General features: G+C 37.0%; 3 protein-coding genes across 3 annotated transcripts; 1 reads left to right on the top strand and 2 right to left on the bottom strand.

Annotated features, from left to right (window-relative positions):
- Positions 1–1242: 1242 nt before the first annotated feature.
- On the top strand, positions 1243–2936 carry LOC126625934 (NADH dehydrogenase [ubiquinone] iron-sulfur protein 6, mitochondrial). The gene is made up of 3 exons (XM_050295063.1): positions 1243–1454; positions 2398–2482; positions 2628–2936. The coding sequence occupies exons 1-3, from the start codon at positions 1338–1340 to the stop codon at positions 2735–2737; spliced, it is 312 nt and encodes a 103-aa protein (XP_050151020.1). The 5' UTR covers positions 1243–1337; the 3' UTR covers positions 2738–2936.
- A 353-nt stretch (positions 2937–3289) lies between these two features.
- On the bottom strand, positions 3290–7385 carry LOC126625924 (uncharacterized). The gene is made up of 8 exons (XM_050295055.1): positions 6749–7385; positions 6324–6419; positions 6073–6183; positions 5672–5981; positions 5403–5493; positions 4592–4922; positions 4115–4263; positions 3290–3998 (listed from the first exon to the last, which is right to left on the bottom strand). Exons 1-8 carry the CDS (start codon positions 7100–7102, stop codon positions 3482–3484), a joined length of 1959 nt encoding a protein of 652 aa, XP_050151012.1. The 5' UTR covers positions 7103–7385; the 3' UTR covers positions 3290–3481.
- A 2647-nt stretch (positions 7386–10032) lies between these two features.
- Positions 10033–16925, bottom strand: LOC126625942 (4-coumarate--CoA ligase 2-like). Its single transcript, XM_050295072.1, has 6 exons — positions 15511–16925; positions 12507–12705; positions 12239–12384; positions 11732–11799; positions 11505–11607; positions 10033–10612 (listed from the first exon to the last, which is right to left on the bottom strand). The coding sequence occupies exons 1-6, from the start codon at positions 16693–16695 to the stop codon at positions 10481–10483; spliced, it is 1833 nt and encodes a 610-aa protein (XP_050151029.1). The 5' UTR covers positions 16696–16925; the 3' UTR covers positions 10033–10480.
- Positions 16926–17825: the final 900 nt, after the last annotated feature.

Raw genomic sequence — 17825 nt, forward strand, 5'->3', positions numbered from 1 at the left:
AAAAAACGTGGATTAACACTTACGATTTTTGGTCGGTTTTGCAAATTTGTACATAAATCATCGTTCAATATATTTATTTTCACCTTCGCCTCACCCTAAAATTTGAAAAATTAAGATAAGATTTTCCGTTGAGATTCTTGAGGGTGCAACCCCATTTGACTATGTTTTGGTCCTCACTATTGTATTTTTCACTTGTTTTTTAGTTTTCGGCTTAAATATTCTACTAGGTGTACATTTGTTGCCCAATAAATCATAAAACTGCTTCCAAACACCTTATAAAGTTCTCCTTAATGCTCATGGAAAATATTTTGCGAAAATAAAAAATAAGCATTTTTCACACGTTTTTTAGTCGGTTTTGCAAATTCGTATATAAATCACTGTTCAATATATTTATTTTCACCTTCGCCTCACTGTGAAGTTTTGAAAATCAAGGTGCGACTTTTCATTGAGATTCTTGAGTGTAGAACCACATTTGACAATGTTTTGGGCCTCACTACTATATTTTTCACTTATTTTTTTAGTTTTCGGCTTAAATATTATACTAAGTATACATTTGTTGCTCAATAAATCATAAAATCTCTTCCAAGCACCTTGTAAAGTTCTCCTTAATGCTCATGAAAAATATTTTGTGTTTAGTTGGTTTTGTTAATTCGTACATAAATCATCATTCAAAATATTTATTTTCACCCTCGCCTCACCGTGAATTTTCAAAAATGAAAGTAAGACTTTCCGTTGATATTCTTGTGGGTGAAACCCCATTTAAGACTTTCTGTTGATATTCTTGTAGGTGGAACCCCATTTTAACAATGTTTTGGGCCTTACTACTATAATTTTTTTACTTATTTTCTTAGCTTTTGGCTTAAGTATTATACTAAATATACATTTAATTCTAAATAAATCGTAAAACCACTTCCAAATGGTTTATAAAGCTTTTCTTAATGTTTGCAGAAAATATTTCACGAAAAAAAAATATTTGAATTTCAAAATAAACATGAGTGTTAGACGGACACCGTGCACGTAAAACAAGACAAATCTGTGCGCACGGAAAGGGAGGTGAACCTGCAAGCTCTACACACGAAAAATAAGACATGCAAAACGAGGCAAGAAACGTCGCGCAAACTGTGGCCGGCTCGGCCTAAGAAAAATGCAATACGAAACGAGACAGGCCGGCGCACGGAAGTGAGGCCCATACACACCCGGGCTTCCAATAAGCCTTTTGACCCGATTAACTAAACTTTGTCGCACGCCCCTCTGTTTCTGTCCGTCTCTACCATTTTCACTGTTCTCTCTCTCCTTTTCTCTCCCTTCAGCGTGAGCAGTCGGAGGAGCACTCAGAAATGGCGTCCAGTCTATTTAGAACCCTAATCAGATCGTCCAAATTGGGATCAGCAGGGACCAGAAATTTCAGCCTCGTCAGGACCCAAATCAGCGAGCACACCGCCAAATGGATGCAGGTACCCTTCTCCCTCCTCCCTCCTCTTCTATCTTTATCTTTGCCCTAAAATTGATTGACTATGAAATTAATCGACTTTAATCGTTATCTCCTTTAATTAGTACAAAAGTTTACATTCATCTAATCTTACGGTGCGAATGAATCTGTTTTTCCCTTATACGATAATCCAATCTTTCATCAAGTAAAAATGGAACAAAGATATTGATTTTGTGTGTGATTAGACAATCAATATATTAATTTTTTTTCACTAGTATTAATTAGATTTTGCATGTTTTAATTCAAAACTCGGTGGAATATTGTTTAGTTTATATTTATCGTAACTTAATTTGGCAATTTTCTTTATTTGTACCAATTAACATTGCTGAACAAACCCTTGGACGGCATGCTGTAATAGATAGATGTATATTATATATATGTATGTGTCCAGTTTCCTCTACCAATGCTGACTGAAAACCTTTAAAGCAACAAGAACTGAATTTCAAAAACTTTTTTGGATTTCCAATCCCAATTCCCATGACCGACCTTGTTTGTTATCATTGCAATAAAGGTAGTAACCAACAATCTAGGGAGACAGCGAGCGTAGGAATGATTTAGCAGGAAATGAAACAGATATGCCAACAAAACTAGATTGAGGAAGCAACTGTAACTGGGTGTGTATGTGTGCACTTGTGTATCCTGCATTTCAATGAAAACATCGATCAAGTTCTCAGCATCTTTTACTCAACCAAGACTTGTTTCGGCTCCAATGACGTGACCAGCCTACTTTTAGAGCAATGACTATGTTATATCCACAAGCTTCTACTGGCGGCGTTTTCCTATTTACATTTATAATGTCTCTCTTTCTGGGCGTCTATTTCCAATGTTACAAAAACCGTTTTGATTTTAATGTCGTATTGATTACAAGGTGCGAGTCATTGTGGTTCACTGTTCTTCTTAACTGATAGGATACAAGCAAGAAATCTCCCATGGAGTTGATCAATGAAGTCCCACCCATCAAGGTTGAGGGCAGGATAGTTGCATGTGAAGGAGGTTAGTTTACATTATTCTTTACCTAGTTTATTTTATGATTATCCAGCACAAAGCTACTTGTGCATTTGTATGCTGCAAGATCTGCTCAATAAACCATGTAGACAAGGGCTACAATTTACTTGGGTAAAACTGTTCTTGGTTGCAGACACCAATCCCGCACTTGGGCACCCAATTGAATTCATATGCCTTGACCTGGATGAGCCAGCTATCTGCAAGTACTGTGGTCTTCGATATGTGCAAGATCACCACCACTAGAAAATCTGGAAGTGATTATTCAATGAGCAAATTTCAGTCCTGTTATGTCCGTACCTTCGTTGAAGCCATTTCATTAACAAGGTTCAGTTTGTAATGATAATACTGTGTTTCCCAATTTGGCAAAATAAGGATTTGGCATGACGCCATTCGTGTTATTCTTCAGGCATGGAATGCACATCTGCACGTCATTTGTCTGTCATTTTTGTTACCGGATTTACGATATGTTTTGATGAGTTGTTTGTCACTTGCAAAGATGGTTTTTGGGTGTTCATGATAGAATACCAACGAAGAAATATTGGATTGTTGTGTAACTTGTGTTGCTCCGGGATGATTGATAGGGCCCCTTGCTGAACATTTTTGACAGGAGCTTTGAAGTGAAGCACACAACGCCCAAGTAAGGCAGTGCCAATTTCCGATAATAATTTTATGGCCAACGCGTATTGTTTTATCAGTCATTCCGCTTACTTTCAGAGAGCTTTGGCGTTCAAGATGATGAACGGTATTTTCATTGTTGTTGCTGTTGGGATTAAGCGCATCATGGATACCAGCCGGTTAACGTCTCAAAAAAAGCCCTCCATTGATAGGGGGCAAATAATGAATAACATCATTTGTTCATGCTCAAAATTGAAAAGCCAGGCTTGTGTGTGAATCTCTCTCCAAACAAAAGTTAAGGTCAGCCTTATCTCTAACCGGCTTACAAACTTAATAGCAAGAAGACTGCCTGCCGCTGGACACGCTATCTTACTACACGCTACCTTTATCTCCAGCCGCAAATTTTCTTCTCTGTTGATGCTCAGCAACCTTGTAGTCTACAACTTCACGAAATAGGCTCGGATCAAGCACACAATCCTTACTCCCATAAACCGCAGCTTGGATACTCGCCATTAGTTTCGCTATTTCTCTCCCAGAGAACCCGTCGGTCTTTGCCGCTGCTTCTCTAATCATATCATCTGTCAACCCCTTCATCTCTATCTTCTGAGGTTGTTTCTTAAACAAATTACGGAACCAACCAGATTTGCTTGATGAACCAGCCTGAGCAATGTACTTGTCCAGATACAACTTCAGCAGCTTAAAGCGTTCCTCTTCCCCAGGCAAGGGGAATTCAAGCACTTCATCAATACGATCAGCCACAGCTGAATCCAGATCACCGGGGCGGTTTGTGGCAAGGGCAAGGACTATGTCCTTGGATTGGTCACCCGTGCGGAATAGGAGAGCGTTGAGCGCACTTCTTTGAGCTTCACTCATATAGGTTTTGTTCCGCCTGCAAGTTATGTTAAACACATTCAACCCTCTCAATCACACAGAGACTGAAAGTTTTTTTCTACGAGACTCAAAATTAAAAACACCATTTTCATGGCTGTTAATTGAATGACTTACTCGCACAAAAATGCATCGGCTTCATCAATGAAAAGTAGCAGACCCTTCCGTGACTTTTTGGCCCAATCAAATAACTCATGTATCTTGGTAACAGCCCTTGGTCCAAGTGGAGCAACATCCCCTCCCGTCATCAATGCGTAGTCTAATCCCTAAAGACAATTTGAATCAAGCATAGAAACGTATGAGAAGGAAGAATATGTTAAGGATGAAGGATGAAAATAACACAAAAGCTGGTAGATCAAAACCATCTGAGTATGAATGGACCCATCACAGAACATGCAAATCATATAAAAACACATTTAAGCATGCAAATCATATACACAGTTCTAGAAAATTATTTCATGTTAAGGGCCAGTAACTACTTTCCTAAATAACAGCACATCCAGGAGTGCTCAATATTGTCTGGCAGAAGAAGCAACAGAATGAAAATCAAAACTGAAAACGTGATTGGTTTAAAGATAGGATCAGATCTCATACAGATTTACGAGCCATCTCTCTAGCAGCCATTGTTTTCCCAGTTCCTGGAGGACCATAGAAGAGCATATTTCTGAATGGTGCTTGATGAGATTTTGTATTAGCAGTTGCCTTAGCCAAGTGGTCAATTCTTTTCTGAAGAGGAGGGTGTAAAACAACATCACCAAAGGCCTTCCCATTTTGTGTTTGACCTTTGTTGCCACTGGGAGATAGGGCGCTTATAGAACGTGAGAATAATCCTGACCAAGGGTATTTTCCTTTAGAGGACTCTCTGATAAGTGATGGTTGTCCCAATATTCTATCCACATAGCTCCATATCACCTTTGAACCTTCTCTGCATTGGATAAATAAGACGTGCATAAGTTATGGCACTGTGGAGAGCAAATGGCAAGGTAAAATTAATATCCCACACAAATTATTTCACGAAGGTAGACTGTAACCTGCTATGACTTTAAATGCAACTCTATCTCTGTGAATCAAATGTCAGACCAGAATAAAAAATAAAAATAAAAAAAATAAAAAAAACTAAGTTCCAGAACTTAACAGTTCATGGCATTTACTAAGGGAATAACCAACTATAGAGTTTCATGTCCTAGGGAGTTGGTCCCAGGGGAGAGAGAGTAAAATGCCAACAAAGCTTTTGTTTTTTTTCCTTCCTCCACAAAAACAAACAGAAGTTACTAAGAAAATTAAGAGAAGATGTACCAGGATATAGAAAGCAACAAATAGATCCCTAGCTTTCAAAGGAAAGGCCACAAATAGGTAAAGGGAAAATGCAGTATTTCAAGTATTCGTTTAAAATATCAACACAGACCTTGTTGTGTAAACACCTGCAGCTAGAGCTGTAACTCCCCCAACAGCAACAACTAGTTTATTCTGATCTGTCAGAATCACTTTCAAGCCACCTGCAGAAAATAGCTAATTCTGCATCAACAGTTTTTTAAGAAATAACATTAACTTTCACTACTTCAAACTTCAAACGAGTATATGATGCCAAATAGAAGAGCCGCCCATTTTTAGTTTGAAGAAGAATCATACTTCTTTGTATAGAATACAGGAAAAGGTAATGAGTATGGAAAGTACCTCCAATATGATCAAAGGTGGTATTTATGGCAGAAACCCATTTCTCTTTCTCAGCTTTTGCTTTCTCTAACAGCAGGTCCCTTTTAATTTCTGCAGTCAGCTTTGCTTCAAGGGCTCTCCCTTCTGCATCTGCCAAAGCCTTCTTTTCGAAATTTTCACGTTCTAGCTTAGCCTGCTCCTCTGCAGTCCGTCGACGCTCATGTTGGATCTGCGCTTCTGTTTGTCGACGAGCTTGTTCCAGCCTATTTGCTGATTCTTCTTGCCATTTTACCATCTCTTGGTTCCTTTCTCTTGCCAATCTATTTTCATTCTGCAGTAACATCAACGAATTAAATCTAGAATTGAACTTTGTTTTCTGAAAAGCTTGTGTGAAATCCCAAGAAAAGTTCAAGTCAGCTTGCCTCCATCCTCTTCTTTGCTAATTCATCCTGATACCTAGCCATTTGGGAATTTGTTTGGGCTTGAAACTGAGCTAGCTTTTTCTGCTCCTCGTAGATGGCCTTCTTAGTATCCTGTCAGGTGATGATGAAGTCGATAATTGCAGCAAAAACTTATGCCAGATAAATCAAATGGGGAGTTTACAAACATATAGCCTATAGGGTGTTACTAATCCAAAAACACCCTAATTGGGGAAATAAGTAGAACATCTTACCGCTTCAATTTGGGCTTTCATTGCAGCATACTCCGCAGCCTTTGCCTTCAACTCAGCCTGCCTTGTCTCTTCATGCTTCACCGTAGCTCCAATGACCTATGCAGTGGCCAAAGAGCAACCATTAAAGAAAACATCAATTCACGGAAAACCATCAAAACAAAAGAGCTGCTTGGTGAAATTTCAAACACATCCTGTTACTTCTCTCTAAGCAAAAACATGGATAAAGTATAAGACGAACTAAATGGCATACCCCATTGCTACATACATTCCAACGTCTGAATTTAGACATGAACCATCAATACTAAAATTCCAATTGCTATCAAGCAACTAAATAACAAATAGAACCCGTCAATAAAAGCAGAAGATCAAATCCCAAAATCCCAATTAAAAACAACACATATAATTTCCGAAAAAAAAATGCAAACCTCTTTGGCATTAGAAGATTTGGCGATTTTGTCCAACAACTTAGCAGCCCGCTCCAGAGGCTCAGGATCGAAGCCAGCGGCAGATGTCCTGGGTTGATCATTGCGAACCTTGGGAGGGGGAGGGGGCTCGGCAGCACCTCCGGTGGAGGAGGTCGACGGCGGAGGAACTGACGGCGCAGATTGGAGAGGAGAAGAAGTGGAGGAGGGTTGTTGGGAAGCATTGGAAGAAGAAGAAGAGAAGGGAGAGAAGTTGAAAGGGCCGTCGGCATAAACACAGTTGGAGTTGGTCTTGGACAAGGAGGCGGAGGCCGCCACGGCGGCGACAAGCCCTAATGCATATGTGGGCTTGGCCATTTTTGCAATCCCTTTTTGGGGGTTTCCAGTGAAAAGTAAAACCCTTTGGAATTAATTGGATCCTTGGAAGAGAGAAATGGGAGGAGGGTTTTAGAGAGGTTTTGATTAATTTATATTTGTTGGGAGAAAAATGTTGTCTTGATGACCAAGAAAATCAACCTATCTAACACTCTCTCTCTCTCTTTCTCACGTGGCTCTTCTTTTCTAACCATGGAAAGCGGTAGAGAGTTCAGACTCTCTCGGTTGAGGGTTTTTGTAGGGTTTGTGCGATTGGGGACTCGGGCGGGGCAAGCGACCGGGTGTTTGCTTGTTTTTATAATCTAGGCTTCTCAGATGTTTAAGTGGCCAGGCCTCTGTCTGTTTCTGCAAGATCCCTGAAAGCCCAGCCCAGCCCAAATTTTGTTGTCTCACTCTTTTTTCTTTTGATAAAGTGATATTTTAAATTACTCTAACACGGGAGGAAATTCGAAGAATTATAGAATTCAAATAGATCAAATATTTTCCAAAATGAAGCTAAGGTTTTAACTTAAATTCAACACATCTCTTCACATGTGAGTTCATTTAAGTCTGACATGTGGACGAGGATAACATAAATTGGGCAACTTGTGAGCACGGGGTTCACTAGGCTCTATTTAATATGTTATAATATCATGAAGTCAGTTGTAGTTCCACTCTAAAATCACTATCCAAATTTCTTATAAGCATATGTAAGGTCTCTTATTTCTTCCATATGAGATTTATTCTCTCAATACCCCCAACAATCCACATGCACTAAAAAAAGTCCCGAGTCCAATTGTTGTCTTCCCTCGTATTGCGTGTACCAAAAAATTATTAGGAAAACTAATGAAAATAGCTTGAAAACTTTGAGTTTTAATGATAATGACAAAATAAAGGGTAAAGTGAATAGTACCAGGATTGACTTTTTAGTGTAAGAATGTGATTTTTCGTTAAAGTGAACAATATCGAGAGTTTTTCGTTAAAATTCCCAAAATTATTCCCTCATGTTGCTTGTATTAAAAACAAAAACAAAAATTGATAATCATGTTTAATTGTAGGTGTCTCTAGAAGGGTTTCATTTTGGTGCTACGTAGCATCAAATGCTATAAATATTGGATGACATGGATCCACAGGACCAAGTGAAAAGTAATCCAAATCAATTCATGTCATCCACTACTCGTAGCATTTAATGTTACGTAGCATAAAATAAATTTCAATAAAAAAATGCTAAGAAGACTCTTTTAAAAATAGGACTCCCATAGACTCTCTATCGTCTAATGTTTTTTGCATAATGTTTCTTAACATTAACACGAAAATTGACGTTAACATTTATCTTTTCCGTATAAGTTTTATGCAGATGGTCGACGAGTATTATCCAAATGGATAAACGGTTTTAACGACATTGAGCGAACCCTGCAGGCTGCAGGTCCAAGTACAAAACGCATTTGTCTTTTGGTTTTAGGTACTCGGGTGTAAGCTGTTTTATTATCAACAGAAGAAGAATGGAATTCAATTACTCTATTTTCCACCCATACAGCTTTTGCAAGTGCATCTTCTGCTCTTGTCGATGTCACAGTTGGGCCTTTGCCCTGATTGTATCATTTTTAAAGGAATTTTAACGAAAAGTTCTAGGTACTGTTTATTTTAACGAAAAATCATATTTTTACATTAAAATTTTAATTCTGATACTATTCATTTTACCTTTTATTTTGTCCTTATCGTTAAGACTCAAAGTTTTCAAACCATTTTCATGAGTTTTCCTCATTTTTAATTGCTTTCTTTTCTTTTCTTATAAATTGTCTATTCTTTTTTTAATTTAAAACATTCGCTAATTAATTAAAACGAAATTTTTAGATAATTAAAATAAAAGCTTAACGAGTTATAACTTAACTTTCTCAACCATCAACACACATAAAAGATGTGAGAGCAGCACTAGCTAAAGCTAGAGATATTAATCATATCAAAATATCAAAATCCGGTACTCGTATCCATCACCAAATTTGATAGGATATGGGTGTTGGATACCATAGTTAATATAGTTTTTCAAAGAATTACACGATGGAGCTGATGAGTTTAATTCACTGTCGAATCAAATGGTATAAATGAAAAAAATGACGACCTCAAACTAGCAAGGCTCCTCGTTTTGCGAGGGTCAGAGGAATATCTTTAATACGCAGTCTTATTTTTGCTTTGCAAGAAGATGTTTTACAACTCAAATTTGTAACCGAAAAATAACTTTTCCATTGCACCAATGCTAATGAAGTTGAGGTTCCACCATAAAACCAATTGGCAATATGGGAGTAGCCCAAGACCAAATAAGTACTTAGCAAACCTTGTCCCTCATCGATGTGGGACAACTCTCAACACGCCCCCGCACGTGTGGTGGATTTTCAAGTCTACACGTGAACAACAACTGGATGACGTGGAGCGTGTGCGACCGTTTGGCTTCACATGAGGACAACCTGCTCTAAAATCAATTGACAATATGAGGAGTAGCCCAAGATCATATAAGCACATAGCAAACCTTGTCTCTCACCGATGTGGAACAACTCTCAACACGCACCCCGTACATGTGGCGGATTTTCAAGCCTACACATGGACAACAACTGGATGACATGAAGCACGTGTGACCGTTTGGCTTCCCACGATGATAACCCGCTTTGATACCATGATGAAGTTAAGGTTTTACCATAAAATCAATTGGCAATATGGGGAGTAACCCAATACCATATAAGCATATAGCAAACCATGTCCCTCACCGATGTGGAACAACTCTCAACAAGGCTTGCCCTCCGAATTGGAGAAATACATATGATGATAAAGTTTGTTTTTGATGTTTTTGGTGGATAGTTTGGATCAGTTTCTTAGAGTTAGAACAGCAGATAATGGAGAGGACTTCGAGAAGTGATTGACGGCTTCAAGGCTGTGAAATAAGCAGCAGCAATAATTTCATTAAGTAGGTGAATGTTTGTAGGGTATGGTACCATAACCCATACTTGTTTAAAGAATGATTGACAAGAGGCTTAACAACCATTTCAGCCTTACTTCTCCAGATTGAATCCTAGCTCTTCATTTGGGTTTTAAGTGATCTAATCTGAAATGTACACTTGTCACTCACACACTCACACATACACTTAAACTGAAAAACTAGCCGTTGGGGCTAAAACCCTTCATTTCTTCTTTCTTCTTCGATGCAGAAAGCAGCCATCATCGGGGGCTCCTTGCTGCCTTTGATCCCCGACTTCAGAAGCTGTTTAGCTTCCAACATATGATACAATACAGTACAATACAGGCTAATTATTAATTAAGAAGATTCATCAAAATTACATATAAAAGTCAACACGCATCGATCGAGAGAGAGGTCTTTCCAGCAGAATAATTTTAATTAGCCAGGGCAGAAGGGGTTGCGGTTGCAAGCTTGGCTCTGAGGTCTTTTCTCAAGATCTTTCCAGACGGAGACTTTGGAATTGCATGGACGAAGTGCACCTTGTGCAGTCTCTTGTAAAACACTACCTGCAGTTTCATTCATTCAACTTCACTATTTCAGACTTAAACTATACTTTATTTCTTCACAAATTTATGTATGAGACACTTTAGATACGGTCCCTGACTATCAATATTCTTTGATTGAAAGCTTGTTAGTTTTTAGTTTTTGATTGAGATCCCTGACATCAATGTAATAATGTAAGTTACTATATTTTTTTAATTAAAAATTAAAAATTGAAATTTGTAATTGTTTATATTAATGAGATTTTAAATAAAACCCATAATTTATGGGATTAAAAATAATAAAATATAAATTATACTCTCTATTATATTGTGTGTGTGTATATATACATATATGTATGGGTACATTAACCAAAATTAACAAAAAAAGTTATTGTACCAAAACATGGATACATTCTCAAATCAACGAAAAAGAATGTACTCATATAAGTTTAAACATGGATTAAAAAATTTGAATGGATTTTATATTAAAAAAAAGGTACATTTTACATATAACAAATTGATATATTTGAGAATGGATACATTTAAGATTAAAAAAATTGAAAAATTATATGAATGGGTACATTTAAGATTAAAAAATTGAGAATCTTTATATATATAAAAAGAAAAACTAATAGGTACAAACTTAATTTAATTTAATTTTTTTATTATTTTGGAAATGTTTGAATTGAAAATTAATTAGAAGTTTAATAGAGGTGTGAGTATTAAACTCTAAATTAATTACTAATTTTTATATTAAAAATTATATAATAAACAAGTAAATTCATTATCACATTAATGCTAGGGACTTGAATCAAAATTTGAGAACTAATAAGGTCTTAGTCAATGAAAAATAAAAACTAGGGACCGGATACTAATTTTTCCTTTATGTATTTATATATATATATATGTAGGGTACCTGTTTTGCTATAAATTCTTTTACAGCCTCTTCAGTAAGTTCGAGACCATTAGACCGAACCACAAATGCAACGGGAACCTCACCAGCAGCATCATCTTTTTGCCTGCTCGTTGCAATATCATTAATATACAAATACGTTAATCCTATGTTTCGTTCAAGGTTTTGCAGACATTTTCAATGATTAATTAATGGGATTAACTAGACATTATTAGTGTAAAAATACTTACGGAACGACGGCTGCATCTGCAATGGATGGATGGCTTATAAGTAGGGACTCCAGCTCAGCTGGTGGCACCTGTAAAGGTGAAACAGGATTATGTATATTATCAGCCCGTCCTTTAAGGAAAGGGATCCCTATCTTTAAAAAAAAATAGGGACACCCTCTTGATCATTATATTTGACTTTAATAAAATTTTGTGGCTGAGATTAAATCACAGGTCACAGAATCTCAACCACAGGATTTCATTAAAGCCAAATCTAACTGTCAAGAGGATTTCTCAATTTTTTTTAAAAAATAAGGATCCCTTCCCTTAAAGGCTTTCTCCCAATATATATATATATGTGTGTATGTCATTCACAAATGATTGTTAAAAAGCTCGAATAAAGATTAATGCTTGCATACATCATTAACAAATATATGTGTGTGTCATTCCCGAATGATTGTTAAAAAGCTCGAATAAAGATTAATGCATGCATATATCATTAACAAAAATATACTATAGTCACGTGCATACTTGGAAGCCTTTGAATTTGATGAGCTCCTTGGCTCTATCAACGATGAAAATCTCATTGTCATCATCCACATAACCCACGTCACCAGTGTGAAGCCAGCCCTCCGTGTCTACGGTGGTTGCCGTAGCCGCAACATCATTCAAATATCCTGGTAGATTAATGTATGGTTAATTACTTGGAGGAAATTAATCATCAGAAAGATCAGAAATTAATTAGTTATTAATTAAAGTATATTAATATTTAGGATATACAAGTAGTTAATAATTATGCCTTTCATGATTTGAGAGCCACGGATGCAAATCTCGCCGGATTGGTTATAGCCGAGTGAGAGACCAGTTTCAAGGTCAAGGACCTTGAGCTCTGCATTTCGGACCACCGTCCCACACGACCCTGACTTGGTTGGCATCGGTTCCTTTGCAAATGCCATGCACATTGACAACACCGGCCCTGCCTCCGTCATCCCATAACCCTACATTCATTTCATTCACAGTAATTAATTAGTTATCCATCAGTTAACAACACTTAACTTCAACTAATTATGATTTACACGCACCTAACTTAGTTAAGATAACTGGTATGCAGATTCTAATTAGTACTTGAATGAACAAATGATCGATCATTAGCTATTAAATTTTGGTCTAACAATGTTTACAAGAACGGTCTTTAATTTCATTCATCATCGTTGTTGACGAGTGTAACTAGATGCATGCTTTTATATCTTTTCGTTAAACTTTATTGCATTTATGGTCTAAAAAAAGCACAACAAAACCAATAACCCGAAATCAAATAAGGTGATCCTAAAATTTCATAAAACAAATTTTGTAGGGAATTAGCTAATGCACGAGAGGAATATAGGTGCCATGGTGAGGATTAAATTAATTTGAAAAAAAAATATTCGGAACACGTAAATTTGTTTTTCAACACACACTTTAACAAGATAGTTAGTGGTACTGTTTGTGTACACATGTCACATTAATTGACTGGCCAGCATGCCTTCCGCCGTATTTCCATATCAACACCACCCAACCTCGTTTTCCTCTACCCTACGACACCACTTTAACACGACACTCCGTTTAAATTACTAATTTAGAAGTTTTTTCCGTCTGTAAACAATTGTGAGTAATGCCAAAGAAATGTTAGATTTACAATTCATATGCTCAGCCCCGGGACCTAGAGAATATTGTATGGAGAAGGCAGTGGCATTAATGTCATCCAGTCCGATCTAGAATTTATAATTTAGGGTTCTTTAGATATAAGTTTATGCAACACTTATTTCATTGACAAAAATCCATTTCATTTTAAACATCCAAATAAAATCCAAATTTGAAGTAGACTGTCATGTAAACAAATAAATACCTATTATTTTCAAACTATTTACAATTGTGCTACAACACTCTAATTATGTTAATGAATTTAATTATCCACCATAATTGTGAGAAATAAGTGCCTTATTATTATAAAATTATCTACTTTATACTTCTCTCACCATCATATATTTCATTTATTTTATTTGTTTGACAATCATTGTAGGTAAATTATTTTGCATGTATGTATTAGACACATTTTGTTAAAATTATATATATGCATACAAATAATTTATCTATATTTTTATGTAAAATAATATGTAATTAATTAATTTGAATCAATTGGAAAAAAAACATTTATTTATTTTGTAGGTAAATTATTTTTCATGTGATATTACATATGTACTAGCCACATTTTGTTATTATTATACAGAGTGTGCAATCAATCAACATTATTTTATTTTGAAGGTAAATTATTTTGCATGTAGGTAAATTGTTTTATATATTTTTTTTTGCAAAATATTGGTATTTAATTAATTTTGAATAAAAAATATTTATTTATTTTGTAGGTAAATTATTTTACATATATCATTACATAATTTACTAGGAACTTATATTGTTATATATGTTGTGCAAAATAATTTACCTATGTTACATTTAAAATATTGATAATTTTGAATAAATTAACTTTTTTTATATTTGTAGGATATACTAATTTACCTATTAGCATCATGTGAAAACAGCTATATAAGGAACATTGGTATCATGTAAATATTTGAACATTTAATTGAATGAAATAATGTAAAATAAATGGAGATAATAAGTGAGAGGCCCAAAGTAAGTGTTATTAGGGGTAATTTAGACATAAAAAATACAAATTTTGCCAAGTCAAACTTAATTATGGATATTGCTTAGTTGGAGCCTAGTCATTGGGTTTTTGTTTGAGAAATTTATCATGATGGGTTTTAATTAAAGAAAATTGAATTTCAAGAGGTGTACTCATATTTTTAGTATAATTTATAATATATATGTTTTGAGAGTGTGGTATATACACACCGGAAAATAAGGGCCTTACAACTAAATCAATAGGTAAATAAAACATACACATTCACAGTTCGTGTTTTAATGCAGTAGCGAGAATTAATAATGTCTATGCATTTTACTGCGAGTTCAATCCACATTGATACTTTATTTAATATTTAATAATTTAACCCACTAATGTTATATTTTGTTGGAAAACAAACACATGCACGTTTTTCCACTTTACCAAATATAAGTATGTGATGACATGCTATTTTAAGTTGGATGATTTAATTCTAATAAACACCCAATACTCGAGTAGAATGTATAATATCTTGATACATGCTTCTAATAATCAGTGCCAATTAATCTTAAACTAGATGCTCCAATTCTATTAATATAGCTACAGTCCCAAAATACAATCTCTTTAATCAATTGAAAAACTCGAGAATGATATCAACTTCCATTCTTTTTTCCACTTCTTCATTCATACTTCGATTACAAGTAAACATGAGTTAATCGACCATATTAACCAATTAGTAATTGATGAGTGGTCCCATTTTCCTAGTGCTACTCGTTCCCTTTAGTTTCGGGAAAATAATTAATGAAAAAAAAAAACTAATGAAAATAAGTTGAAAATTTTGAGTTTTAACGATAAAAATAAAATAAAGGGTAAGTGAATAGTATCATGATTGATTTTTTAGTGTAAAATATAATTTTAGTTAAAGTTCAAAAAAAAAAAAAAAAGGTTTGAGTTGATCATTCAATATTCCCAGTGATTTTGTCTGGATCGGCGGCGCTGACTAGCATGAATGAAATGAATGTGAGGAGAGGAATGTGAGAAGAATCCGTTGAGAAACGAAAAACATACTACTGTCATTGTATGTATGTAGTATGTATGTATGTATGTATGCGTTAGGGAAATACAAGTCATGTGTACTTGTACTAACCTGACCCAACACTGCCTCAGGGACTCGGCTCTTGAGCGCCTCCTCCAGCTCCTTCCCCAGCGGCGCCGCTCCAGACAACACCACCCTAATAGAGCTCAGGTCGAACTCCGCCACCATTGGGTTCTTCGCCAGTGCTATCACCAGCGGCGGCACCACCGCCGCCACCGACACTCGGTACCGCTGAATCAGCTCCAGCAGCGTACCTATCTCAAACTTGTGCATCAGCAGAACTCCCGCCCCTGCTCGCAGCGAGCACAGCAGCACGCTGTTCAACGAGAATATGTGAAACAACGGCAGCACGCACAATACGACATCGTCCTCCTTCAAGTAGAGGTTTGGATTCTCTCCGTCCACCTGTTGGGCCACGCTGGTGACCAAGCTCTTGTGTGTAAGAATGACTCCCTTGGGGAGCCCGGTCGTCCCCGAAGAGAACGGGAGGGCCACCGGGTCCTCTGCGTCGATCACCACGTCCGGAAGCTCCTTCTCGTTGGCCTCGGAGAGCACTGAGAAATGCAAGCAATTCTCCGGAGGATTGTCGATCGTGACGATCTTAAAGTCTTCGCCGAGTTTCGGGAAGTTATTTTGGTCCGTGCCGTCGGCGGAGGAGGGATGTTCGCGGAGCTTATTGACGTACTGGGATTGAGTGATGATGAGTTTGGCATTAGCGGCCTTGACCTGCTTGAAAACCTCGGCGGCAGTGTAAAAGGGGTTGGCGGTGGTGGTGACGGCGCCGATCATGGAAGCGCCCATGAAGGCGAAGACGAACTCAGCACAGTTTTGGAGGAGAATCATGATGACCTCACCTTTTTGGATGCCGAGGTTGGAGAGGCCTGCGCCGGTCTTCTGAGCAATGAGGTGAGTCTCGGAGAAAGAGTATGATTTTCCGGTTGAGCCCACTATCAAGCAGGGTCTGTCGGAGAACTCGGGGAGGTTCTGGAAGCAGTAAGTGTGGAGAGGGAGGTGGTTGGGGATGGGTATGTCTGATAGTTTTGATCTGAATACATGGTTAGTGGTGGCAGTGGCGGTGGAGGTGGCGGTGGTGGAATCAATAATATTGTTGGTGCAGGCGGCGGGTTGCAATTGGGTTAGATTTTGTTGAGAGGTAGAATTAATCTCAGACGGCATGAGATTGGTAGGTATGTCTGCCGGCTTTTGAGTTTCGACGGAACTGGAAGCAATGGTCATGGTGTCTGTTACTTGTTTATGCGTGATCGACCAAGAAACAAATTGCAATACACAGAAAAAAAAAGTGGTGGAAAGAGGAGGCTTGATATATAATAGCAAGCTTATCAGGGAGCGGAAATGAATCAAATGATGATGACTGATGAGAGAGAGAGGAGAGAGAGATAGGTAGAGAGAGTAGCTGCGTACGTGTGCGTTGTTGTGATTGTTGATCACAGAGAAGTGGAGTTAGGGAGAAGAAATAAATACAAGGAGGAGGAGGAGGTAGGTAGGAACATGGGTTGCTGTATGTGAGAGAGAGAGGGGTAGGTCTGGCGGATGGCGGTTGAGTATGTGTTGGGTTAGAGGGATAGCATGCCTTACCTCACCTTCAATCACCAACCAACCAAGGCTTTTATACTGTCATATTCATAATCAATTTATCATGGGCCGTTCCAATTTATTAAGGATAACAGTTAATTCAATAGCTTTTTTCATTGCTTTGCGAAATGAAACTTTATTCTGTACTTGCCCGCTATAAATTCTGCAATAATATTAGGGGGCCTGTAAGGATTTGCAATTCTTGTGGGACCTGGATTGTCTGCCCTCTCCCATCCCTTTCTATTTCTATGATCACGGTTAAGTCAGGTCAACATTTTATATTCTCGTTGTTTTCTGTCTTATTATTTTTATAAAAAAAATCAATATAAAATGTTGATGTGGTTTAAGCACAACCACAGAAATAGGAGAAGATGAGAAGGGTATGAGATGAGGGAGGACAGACAATCCAGGTCCATTCTTGTAATAGCAATGTTGAGTTTTTGGTTTACACAATTGAGTTTTTTTTATTTGTGATCTAATTTCTGTTTAAAAATTTATAAAAATATTATAATCTATTATAAAAAATAAAAAATAAAAATAGAAAGAAATATAGTGTCTAAATGAAAACAAAATTTTTAAACAAACCCACCCTGCCATCCGCGCGGTTTAGCCGGCATTACTAAAGCCTTCCCTTATGATTAAGTTATAATTAGTCTATCTAGTATTTTATCAAAAGAAATGAATTTTCACCAACCTGCCTACAATTTCAAGTACCCAACGGTCTTCTTATTTCCTAGTCTTGTTGCTGGAAAGCAAATGGTGTTTTTCCTGCC

This window comes from Malus sylvestris, chromosome 1, assembly GCF_916048215.2.
Source record: "Malus sylvestris chromosome 1, drMalSylv7.2, whole genome shotgun sequence".
In the NCBI taxonomy this organism is placed as follows: domain Eukaryota; kingdom Viridiplantae; phylum Streptophyta; class Magnoliopsida; order Rosales; family Rosaceae; genus Malus; species Malus sylvestris.